Source organism: Sturnira hondurensis, unplaced genomic scaffold (assembly GCF_014824575.4).
Source record: "Sturnira hondurensis isolate 20B ecotype Veracruz unplaced genomic scaffold, ASM1482457v3 Scaffold0009182, whole genome shotgun sequence".
Lineage (NCBI taxonomy): Eukaryota > Metazoa > Chordata > Mammalia > Chiroptera > Phyllostomidae > Sturnira > Sturnira hondurensis.
Window position 1 is genome coordinate 1,272,618 of NW_028081813.1, and position 12,260 is coordinate 1,284,877.

The window sequence follows — 12,260 nt, forward strand, 5'->3', positions numbered from 1 at the left end:
CCACTGAGCTATGCCAGCCGGGGCTCAATTTCCCTAATTTTAATGGGATTGTGTCCAAGCTCTTGAAATTGGAACTCCAAGAGTCTCACAGTTTGGCCCCTACGGAACTTGTCAGCCGTCTCCCTCATCAGGCTGCACTGTGTTCCCTGCCCTTCGGACACTCGGAAGCACCCTCAGCCCCCAAGCCCATAGTGCATTTTCAACCTTCTTCGCCAGCGCTGTAGTTTACTCTGATATTCCCCACCCTCTCCTGCTTCTCCACTCGGAGTAATCCTAAACATTGTCAAGACCCAGTTCCAACTTCCTTCCTTCCGTGCCTTGTACTGAGAAACCCGAACCTGGGAGAATGCCTTGGGCTGCAAGTGACGGAAAGTCTGATTCGAAGTGGCTCCAACAATAAGAGGTTTGTTTTCTTGCTTAAGAAAATCAATGCAAAGGTGATTCCATACTTAATTCAATGCTCAATGGGCCATAAAGATGTGGATTCCTTCCAGCTTTCTGTTCTGTGGCTTTTGCTTCCAAGTTTGTTTAGCAGGCTTTCCCTTGCAAACCATGGGTAGAACTGTTTGTCATATGTTTATGTCTGTGTGAATATATTACTCAGGGTTTTCCTGAGCAATAAAACTGATAGTACGTGTGTGGGTATGTGGGGGTGTGTGGAGAGAGAGATTTATTTTAAGGAATTGGCTTGTGTGATTGTAGAAAATGACAGATCTGGGATCTGCAGGGCAGGTGGAAGGCTGGAGACCCAGGGGAGCATGGGTGTTGCAGTGTGAGAACCAAAGGCTTCTGGGAGCACAATTCCTTCTTTCCTGGGAGATCTCAGTCTTGTTCTCTTAAGGCCTTCAATTGTTTGGATGGGGCCTACCAACTTTACAGAGGATGATCTGTTTTACTCAAAGTCTACTGATGTAAATGTTCATTTCATCTAAAAACTATCTTCGCAGAAACATCTAGAATAATAGTTGAGCAAATATCTGGGTAATGTGGATGAGCCAAGTGGACACATAATATTAGCCATGATGATGTCTAAATTAATTACTGTCAAGAAAGAGGCTGGAATCATCATGATTGTTGTAGATATCAGCCAAGAGTAACCTTTTGGGGCTGGGGAGGTGCCCCTTCCCTGAGCACATGGCTGCGTGGAGGGTGAACATTCGAACAAAATCGAGGCTCTGCCTGCAAGCCAGACTGTGACTATAGGTGGGGTTGGATGGAAGCATGAATTTAAGTGGGTGAATGGCAAAGTCTGTTAGACATTAGGCAGGCAGAATCTCAATACTTTCTGGCCTGTTAAAAAAAAAATCCTCACCTAATGACGTGTTTATTTATTATAACACAAGGAGAGAGAGAGAGTGAAAGTGAGAAAGAGAGAGAAGGAGAGAAACATCAAGGTGAGAGAGAAACATCGGTTGCCTCCTGGGTGCACCCTCACTGGGGATCAAACCCTCAACTTTCGGTGCATGGGATGATGCTCCAACCAACTGAGCTTCCCCGCCAGGACCTTTATGGCCTTCTTTATGTGTTCTATCAGTCCAGCCACAGCCCTTGTTATACCAAGTCATCGGCTTATGGCTTCTCTTCCGCCTTAGACTGCGGGCTAACCCTTGAATAAAAATCGTGGATTGGTACCTCTTTATCAACAGCCCCTTGCATGGTGCACAACAACAGGTGGATGCTCCCTAAAGGCAACTGAATTGATCAAAGACAGCTCTGCTTGCGCAACCTTGTACTTGTTAATGCTACAGAAATCACATGCTTCTACTCAGCCCATGCTTTATTGAAGCCATAGATTCACGACTGTTAGTCCAACGGACCGTTACTTCTAGACACTCTTGTAAAGAACGTATGGGACAATAATACTCGTCCAAGTAGTCTAGTCATACAACATTCTCTTCTCTTTAACACATCTATAACCTGAAAAAAAAATCCCAGGGGCAAACTAAAGAACCCTCTCATCCTTAATAAGAGATAAAAGGTCCACTGTTTGCCCTAAAGCACTACTCAGTAAAGCAGGTCATCCGGAGTCTGTCAGATGTCAGAGCCTCAGGTCCCCTTATGAAATTCAAAATTCTAATGATTCCTATTTTTTTTTAGCAGAGGTGAAGGTCCCAAAGTTTAGGAAGTAAAATGATCAAATACCAGTCTTCTTTACCAGGAGGATGAAGGTCATCAGGAATGTTAAACACAGAGGATGATAAAGTCATTTCCCAGGTGGCCACTGTGTAGGGAAATTCAAGGAACACTTCTTAAGCCCCTTCTGTATTTTAGGCACCAGGAGAGACCCTCTTTGTAATCTTATATTTTCCAAAGTCCAGCTCTCTGCCTTTGCTCAAGCAGAGAAGTAGCAAATATCCAGTTATGGTGTTGTTGATAAAAGGATGATAGTCACACCAAGGAGACTGACATGTACTGACTCACACCACGCACCAGACATTACCATTAGCACTTTATCTGCATTACATAATTTAATTGTCACAAGCCTCCTGAAGCTGATTTAGTCTTTATCTCCACTTTAACAGATGACAACTCAGGGGCTGAGAGCGAGTAGGCAATGTGCTGACAATCACACCAGCCGGAAGCCCTAGAACCTGGACTCGACCTCAGGTGTGACTCTGGAGCCCATGCCTAGAACCCCACACCTTCCGCGTCCCATATAGTGGGTTTTATACGTATTATCCCATTTGAAACTGGAAATGAGGGAAAGTCCAACTCTTAGATTAATGCATAAAGGAAAGGTAAAATTTCTTTCCTGTGATTATTTTAGAAGTAATGACAAACTCAAAACACAGCCCTGAACACACATAATGAATGTATCAACAGAGGGGACTATCACAAAAAAGTGGGGCAGAAAAGAAACATTCTACAGCCTATCCAGTATTATCCACGAGCATTTTAGTCACTACAGACCATATTAGAATCAGTCCACTTTAGTTTCACATGACTTACTATAACCTGGAGAAAGGCCCTTTGTTGCTCTAATTCCATAATCCCAAAGCACGAGAATATAATTATGAATGTGATTTCCAGGATATCTTGAATATGAGAAGCAAGTTCTTCAGAAAAAAAAATACACAAGCATTCTATTCAATGGAAAGGCCCATTCCCAGTTGTAACTATAAAATATCATGTAGGTATAGGTACCATATGAACATCGCTCGTATCAATGATGTCATTACAAGATTATTAGAAACCTGACAATTTGTGGGAGAATTAATCAAGTCCAGTTTCTATCCCACTGAGCCAAGGACTAAAGGTACCATAGTGAATTTACGAAGTTAGTCATACAGTTTACGAGGCTATTTGGCAGCCAGTGGGCTTTTCCCTGGGTCACTCGCTCTCCCTCCCCTGCCTGCTCTCCTTTTATTGAAAAGCTCCAAGAGCGTGTAGTTTTGTCACACAAACAGGTGAGAAAAGTGGCACTCAGAGGAGTTTGGTAACTTGCTTAGCTCGGCGCAGCTAATGTAATACATTCTACGTAAGGGCAGGAAAAGAAGACATCGCTGCTAAGAATGCACGGGGCAACATGGAGCACGGCTCTTTCCATTTGCTACCAACTACAAAAACCTCAGTGGACACCTGGGGTCCTCTGATCCCAGGGCATGAGCGAGGACCCCACCTCGGCTCCTCCGGGGAGCTTTCTTTTTTTATCTTCTTATATGTAAGCAGTTAAAATAGTTTGAAAGAGCTCACCTGCCTTCCCTTCCATTTTTCTCTGTCAGATTCCTGCTCTCTCCCTTGCTTCTTTCTCCACTAAAGTCTTAATCACCTCAGCCCAAGGGTGAGGACCACAGTCAGGATAAGAGTGGGAGGAAAAGGCTAGGGCCCTCCCTCTTGCTCCTAAAGTTTGTTTCTGGCTTCACACTGTCTTCAGTTCTCCTCTCACTTCCCCCATGCTGACGGCATCTTCTTTGCCTGTTATTTTTAGCTGGCGCTTGGTCCAATCTGCTGAGTCCTGACCATGGATGCTCCTGAAGTGACATCAGGGACAGCATGCATCCCAGCAGGCCTCTTTGCCATAGTCAGCCTTTCCAGACTTCCTGTTTCATTAACGGGAAGAAAAGGCTCGTTCTCACTTAACCAAATTCCAGCAGACAGAGCTGCAACCCTTGATCCTCCATCCCTCTCTCTCTGACAGCGCCCTCTGTAGGTGGGAGGTCCTTGGGACGTGGATTCAGATGGAAAAACACGGCCATGGTTATAAATGTGGGTATAAATTGCCATTCACTCAATGAACGTTCTCTGGATGGAGTATTTGTACAACATGTAAGTCAGATTATGCGGTCTTTTGCAATACATTCCATGCCATGTACTAATACCATATTTCATTCAAATTATTTTCTTAAAAATAAGAATAAATGTGCTTTACCTGGAACAAAGCTTCCCTGGACCACCTCCTTGTATGCCCACCAGCCTTCATGGATTTTTGGTGAATTCTGTTGAGCTAAAGAGAAACAAGGAAGAGAGAGTGAGATAAGAGCAGCAAAGTACTGGGTCCTGAATGTCGAAGCAAGAAGGGTGAATATACACGCAGTAATCTTTTTTTACCCAAAAGTCCTACTAAAAAAAATCCAGCAGCAGCTCTCTCCCTCCTTTTGTTCAATTAGACCATTAACCTGTCGATACACTACCACAGAGTGTTATTAAAAGCACTCAGGATGCTTCTATTTAAGAGACATAGACCATAATTATGTATTTAAGCCTATCTGAATTCCCTTCATTTGTCTCTACCTCTGACTCGCCTCTTCCTCTCACCAGCCCCCTACACCGCACAGAGGCACAGACACACAGACATGCACACCCTCTGCTAGAACTGACAAGAAGCTGATCTCATCTACAAGCCAGGCAAAAAATCTCAAAGGTGCGCAGAGCTCTGAGGACTGGAGAGGCAGGGAGTTTGTAGAAAGGGCTACCCTGGAAGTGGGAAGGGTGCAATCAGCCACTTGCTTCCTCAGGTCCCTTGAAATGAAAATAAAAATAGAAACAATCATGGTGAGGGCTTTTGACATCATAGGGAGACGGGGTTAAAATCCCGAGAAACTGGAGCATATCATGAGGATCTGTGAGCTCATACTGACATGGCCTCAGAGTAATCTGTGGCCTGTATGACAGTTGATGGGTGAACTGGGGCAATTCCTTCCTGTGTGGGTATACATGGCCCAGTATAGGTGATGCATACATTTGTGTCAATCCCTTTATTAATGAAGCTGCATTCATATATCAGCTCTTAGTCATAATGGAGGAAAAGAATGTAATTTCAACCATACTTGTCACTTGGCCAGTGTAAGGTAAACATTAAACCTTTATTCAAATTTCCTTTCTTTAAATCTTGTTTTTTCAGTCTCCCTGGTCAGACTCATCATCCTGGGACAGAGAGAACGGTACAGACAATGGGTTGGAAAGCAATGCTTTTTGCAGAGAAGGGACCTACTGAATTCCTTTAGCTTCCATATAAGCTGCAACTGCTTAGCTCTAAGGGCCTTCCCATGGTAGAGAGAAGATAGGTTTTCTGCCTGTGGCAATAAGACCCCTGAGGCTCTGTGACAAAAGAGGGTTTATGACACAGGACAAGTAAAAGAGAAGTCAACTTCTCCTACAGCTGACAGTGGGGTGAGGGGACTGTAGAAACAAATAGAAGAGGGATGAGAAACCTACTTGAGGCTCTGGAAAAACATCACATTCCAGGAGCACCAAAGTAGAGTGCACTTCCCAGGATGTGGATGTCCCACATGGCCCAGACAGAGCCCAGATATTCCCCTAGCCCTTGAGAAGATCCGGATGCAGGTGAGTAGGAAGCCAGCTCATCTGTTCTGGGGCAGCAGACAAAGGGAGACGTGACTTCAAAGCAGGGGCTGCACAGGTTCTGTCCAGCCAGGGAGCCAAGTGGAAGAGCCATCAGAGTCTCCAGGTGAAGATTAAAGTTTGTTGACTGCTAACTTGCACACATAATTTAAAAAAATCAATGTCATGTTTTAACTGCAATATAAAAGAGAAAGGCAAAGAGCATAATTTATAATAAAATAGTATATATTTTGATTTGTATATACGTGGGCGTGATGCACTAGAAGATAAAAGGAAGTACCTGGAATTTTTATTGGAACAGGTAAAAATCATACGGATGTATTGTACTGAAGATGCCAGAATCCACAAGCAGCAGTGCTCTCAGTGGTGTGGTTTTCCAAAATAGGGAACAACTCTGGGCAGAGTGTGGAAGAAAACGAAGCACCGACTTCCCTGGATTTATACAGGATTTGTACTGCTGGCGAGTGGGGTCTACCAAAACTCCATAAGAGAGGCTTTGTGTTCATATACAACATGAAGTTGGATTGCAGACTCAGATAAAGATAACAGTTTTGGCTCCCTTGAACATCTGCTGAGACGTGGGACAACTCATTATTGTTGGGGACGGTCTCGTGCTTTGCAGGGGGTGTCTCTGGGCTCCCTTGGATGGTGCTCCTTGGACCCTCTCTCTTTGAAACAACCTCAGATTGTCTCGCCCACTTCCAAATACTCCTCCGGGGACAGTGGCACCCCTTTTGACCATCGCTGACCTAAAGGGGCTACTTTTACACTCTTTAAACGTGCTAAACGAGACGGAGTGAAATGTATGCGAAACACTAATTAGAGAAGGGTGTTTTAACTAAATAGCTAAAAGATACACTGTCTGTATGTGAATTGTAGTGCCGTGCACCACCCCATTACGTATTCAAGTATTTTTTTTCTTGAATACGTAAGAAAAAAAATAAAATATTTTTTTTTTGCCACTTGTCCACCATCTTAATTAACTGTTGTTTCCACCAAAGGATAAAGGAGTGAGGAAAAAAGAAAAAGCAAAGATGCTTGCTGGTAAGATGATATAAAAGGGAATGCTAATTCTAACGCAACTGAGGAAGATGACTGAATTTTCAGATTTTAAGATACATTCATATTCTCTCTGTCTCTTATGTGTGTGTGCTTACACACACACACACACACACACACACACACCCCTGTAAGGAAGACCTCGCTGCCAAAGCATCCACTTAAGAAACCTCATTTCAGAGGAAGAAGATGAAGCCCCTGGATAACTACGAGGATTCCAAGTAGCAAAAGTTGAAAACCTCTGTTCCACCCAAAAAGTTGCAAATCACTTTGCTCTCTCCGTCTGCCAGCACTGCTTCTTCAGCTACCTTTCAGAAATGGGCTTATGTTAAGCTTTTAGCAGGTGGCAAACCAGCAGACTGTGTGAGTAAAGTGTGTTTGAATGACAGAATTGCGGAGTTCTCCTTAGCTTCCTTTGACGTGCATTGGGAAGGACCCCAATTTACCTGCCTGAATCAGTCAGCCTGAGTGGGGCCCATTGGATGCCTATCAGTTACAAAACACACTCGCTGCAGGCTAGTGTTGAAGAAAACAGAGGCATTTTATGTAACATGTTTTCAAAGGCACTTGTATGTCCAGTTTGGATTTATACTGCTGAGCAAGTTGAAAGACAGAAGAGCATACCGAAAGGGCGCCTGGCCCTGGGTGGGTGGCTCAGTTGGTTGGAACATTGTCCCTGTACACCAAATGGCTGTGAGTTCAATTTCCAGGCAGGGCACATAACTAGGTTGCAGGTTCGATCCCCTATCTGAGCTTGTATGGGAGGCAAATGATCGATGTTTCTCTTTCACATCGATGTTTCTCTTTCTCGTTCCCTTCCTCTTTCTCTAAAACCAATTTTTAAAAATCCTCCAGTAGGATTAAAAAAGGGAAGAAAGAAAAGGTACTTCATTTCAAAAAGTTCCGCTACTGTGGTCAGAGCAGCTTGAGACAGAGCACCGATAAAAGTACTGGATTTCCGTTTTAACTCCGGCCAGATCCTTAACAGTCACCGTGTTTACATCTGATTGGCAGGGAGTGCAGCGCTGACTGAGACTTCCTCGGAGCAAATGGGAAGAAGAGCAGCCTCAATTCTGCTGCGCTCTCTGCTCCTCTTTGCGGATGGACTGGGATTCCTTTACTTAATAGGCAACCAGCCCCTGGAGAAAACCCAGGTGTCTAAACAAAAAATGGTGTTGACACTGCCACACGGGGAGATATACATAGCAGGGGCCTCTCCTCACAGAGTAAACAAACTTATTTCCATTGTATTCTCCTGGGTTTTTTTTTATGGTGGCAGTTTGAGAACTTGTGAGCTTCAAAAGGAGACTCAGAATCCCAGGATTTTGAGAGAAACACAGAGTTCATAGTTCTAATCTCTTCCTGTACAGATAAGGAAACTGAGGCACAGAGAAGGGATGGGGTCTTAGGACAGGGGTCAGCAAACTTTTACTGTAAACGGCCAGTTAATCCTGTAGGCTTTGAAGGCTATACTGTCCTTGTCCCAGCTACTCAACTCTGCCCTGACAGCACAACAGCAGCATATGCAATATATACATATATAACTGGATGGGTGTGGCTGTGTGCCAATAAAACTTTATTTACAAATATAGGGAGATCACTAGATTAGGCCTGTGGGCTACAATTTGCTGATTCCTACCTTTGATCAAAAAAAGGATTCTGTCATCTAATTCTGTTTCTTACTCAAATTTTTAGAAGTGAGCTACATTAACAAGAAAACCAAAGAATTTGAAAATACATGAGTTTTCCAATGGCATGTAAATGATATATAATCAATAAACCTTGCATCAAGTATGTGTAATATGAAGTCTTTTCCAGACTTCCTGAAATTAATCGCTAGAATCTACCCTAAATTCAATAGGGTCCCTGCCCTCTGCCCTCCCCTCTTTCCATTGGGCTAAACCACCAAAGTTGGAGGGGCCTTATATAAACACTGCCCACAAACTCACACTGGGTCTTTCACACCAGTCATTGAGGACCTGACCTATTGCTGGAAGCCCTTTTATTCTTCCCACAAGTCCATAAAGCACATTTCCAGATGAGTCCTGGGAATCTCACCTGTTTTCATAGAAAAAGTAAGTATATTTCACCTGCTAATTCTTTCCCATCATTTTGAAATAAACTTTTACAACTCTCTTCTCTATATATAGTACATATATACTATATTTATGATAAATATATCCTCTTATCACGAGCTGCAAGACAGAGTTAAGGAACTTAACTAACCCAGGTGCAGAGAAAACACCCCTGTGAAACATTTGCAAATGGAAACTGCTGTGGTCACCTGACCTGGGAGAACACACCCAAGAGCAATGGCTGAGCATGCCCTGCTGTGGTAGGGAAGGAAATGGCGCAAGGGGGAACACAGGAGCCCTCACAAAGAGCCCCAGTAGGGAAAGGGAGATAGCTTAGTAAAACTCCACCGTCAGTCAAAATGCACCAAACTATAAGCATGCACATTGCAAAATGAGCTTCCAAGCCCTGGGTCCATACAGTGACACTTGGGCCAGATGGTTTACAGAAAGAAAAGACGCTGTCACATACATGGAAGGCAGTTAGAGCACAGGAGCTGCTATGGTTACTTGGTTTCCACATGGTGGCAGGAGCTCTGAACAGTTGTTTCCTCATGACACTGCTTTTCTCACCAGAGGAGTTAACTCGTTGAAGGAAGCACTGAGCCCACTGGATCAGGAGGACACCATTTGTTGCAAGGTGAAAAAGTCCCGCTTACATGGGAGGCAGGATGCAAAAGTACCCTACCCCCTCCCCCAAGGACTTCCTGTATTTGCTTTTGTGGCCAGTTCTGCCCCCTCCAAGGGAAGCAGGAGCACTGGGCAGAGCATGGCTCACCAGAGGGAACGTGATGCCATCCCAAGTGCACTGCACGGTGCCCTCTGGACCTGCTGAGCATCACGCTCTTCTCCAAGTGCTTGACTTTTACACCACCAGGTAGGTCTCTCCCTCTTCCATGAATCCCTGATATTATGTAATTCCTCATCTTAGCATTTAGATAGTGCCCCACACTTATCTGTTTCCACGTCATTCTCCCACACTAGCCTATAACTTTCTTGAGGTCGGGGCTGTGTCTTCTTTTGAAATTCCTTTATTTGTGCATAGCTTGGTCCCTAAGAGGTGCCCAATAAAAGTTGGATAAATGCATGAAAAATTGAAATCCAGCTTAAGCAGCCCTGGGGACATTTTAGTCTATATCCAAAGATGTTGTGGTGATACCTATATTTGTAGTCAGTGGGGATGTGGACAAAAGTGTTAAGTTGGGTGACAGGCCCACACTCCCTTGACAGATGGAAGACACCAGGAGCTGGCTCCCTGCCTGGGGAAATGAAAGCCACAGAAAACTTCTTTATCTAGTTTAATGCATTTCATTTAAAAGCATTGGGGTAAGTGCTAAGGGGAAGAAATGCAGTACTTGAGAGTATTTACATCTCTGTCATCCTTTACTTTTTCTGAAGTGAGACTAGGATGAAACTCCTTTCTATCCCTCCTCCCTTGATGACCCTATCTTACCATAAACACTAGAGAAAACACGTAGATCACCACGAATTGCACTGGGTAACTGGGTGACAAAGTGACAGTACCAAGCACTGAAAATGGGTATAAGCTAGAATCTCCTTACCCCTTGAGCCAGACCCAAGCAAGCTGACCTTGAAATTATATAGTACTTGTGTTGGCAGCTAAAGAAAGAAAACCAGGGGTGGTAGATCAGTCTTATTACTCTCACCTAAAAGGCTGAGAATGAGATCATGGTTCAGAGGGTCAAGGTAGTTGGAGTCAAAAATCAACAGAAGAAAAGCCCCTAACATGGCTCATGTTTAGCTTGGTGTTCTAGAGTCTCTGTGACTTAGTGGATTTACCACTCCTCTGATCTCATGTCCCATGATCTGTACAACATTTCTGTTCTCCCTGCTGGTCCTAAGTCTACTGTGTTTATGATTCTCTCCACACCTTCATTAAGCTTTTGTTCCCTGGAATTCCCTCTTTATCCACTTTTTAAAAATATTTATTTATTTATTTATCTTTAGAGGGGAAGGGAAGGAGAGAAGGAGAGAAATATCAATGTGTGGTTGCCTCTCATGAGTCCCCTGCTGGGAACTGGCCTGCAACCCAGGCATGTGCCCTGACTGGGAATCGAACCATGATAGTGCGGTTCGCAGGCCCACGCTCAATCCATTGAGCTACACCAGCCAGGGCTTTATCCACTTTTTCTTTATTTATTTTATTTTATTTTTTTCTTTATCCACTTTTTAATGACTAGTCTTCCTCATTCTCAAAGGCTTACCAATTCCCACTCTATTCAAGAAACTTCTGATCATTCTACCCCCCACTGTAATCTCTCACCTCTATGAATTTTAGAGCTTTAGTGTCTATTCTTATTTATCATTTTCATTAATTCAACAAACATTTGAGCACCCATGACTGTAAGGCAGTATTCTACGCATCAAGAACACAAAGTTCCGTTTTCCAAGAACTCACATTCCAATGAATACAGAAAAAAGCCAATAGCTGAATTAAACTCTAAGGAGAACACTAGATAAAGTACTGTGCAGTATAATTTAAGAGGTGAGTTAATAGAGTAACTGGGAGGACACGTTAGATCATGTGACAGTGATCACCATGGAGATTATGACACTCAATCTGAGATTTAAATGACCAAATAGATCCAGCCTCATAAAGGTCAACGGTGATAGTATTTCAGTTGGATTAAAAAAACCTTAAGAAGGCAGGAAGGAGCTTGGCTTTTTCAAGCAAAATATGTGGTCACAGGAGAGGCATGGGCAGGGAGGTCAGAGATGAGGCCTGATGACGTGGGTAATGGTCCAGAAGGCGATGTCGGCTTCAACTGGGACGGTGTCGGTGAGAACAGGAGTGGCTAGACCACGTATTTTGCATAGGAATATTGAATGGGACATGGTGATGGATTAGATGAGGGAAGTTAAAGGCCATGGGTGAAGGATAACTCCACCTTGTGTGACCTGAGTGGCTATGTTGACAGTCATTGAGATGACAAGGGAGACTGAGGAAGGAGTAGCTTTGGAGCATGAAGTAAATGAAGTCAAGAGTTCTGTCTGCAATGGCTCGTGAGCTTTATGGCGAGATGTCAAGTAGGCAGGTGGATATCAAATGAGTTCTGAGGAAAGGGTACGAAGAGATACATGTTTAGGACTCTTTGGCATATGGCTGATATTTACAAGCATGAGTTTACAAGCAGTTACCAAGAACCATGTGACAATGTGTAGTGAGACCAAGAGGGACACAGAAAAGAGCTCTGGGGTCTTAACTTTATGGAGATTTCCTGTTTTCAACCTAATTTCTATTCCAAGGTCCCACCCAGGATTCCACATTATAGTTAGTTAGTTGTCATATCTCTTTGGTCTTTTCAC

General features: G+C 43.7%; 1 protein-coding gene across 1 annotated transcript in view; it reads right to left on the bottom strand.

Annotated features, from left to right (window-relative positions):
* Window positions 1-12,260, bottom strand: part of CA10 (carbonic anhydrase 10 (inactive)) — a 447,141-nt gene that overhangs the window by 373,647 nt on the left and 61,234 nt on the right. Inside the window, exon 2 of the mRNA XM_037056890.1 lies at window positions 4,370-4,444. Coding sequence (XP_036912785.1) covers window positions 4,370-4,444 — 75 coding nt within the window. The remainder of the gene's footprint in view (window positions 1-4,369; window positions 4,445-12,260) is intronic.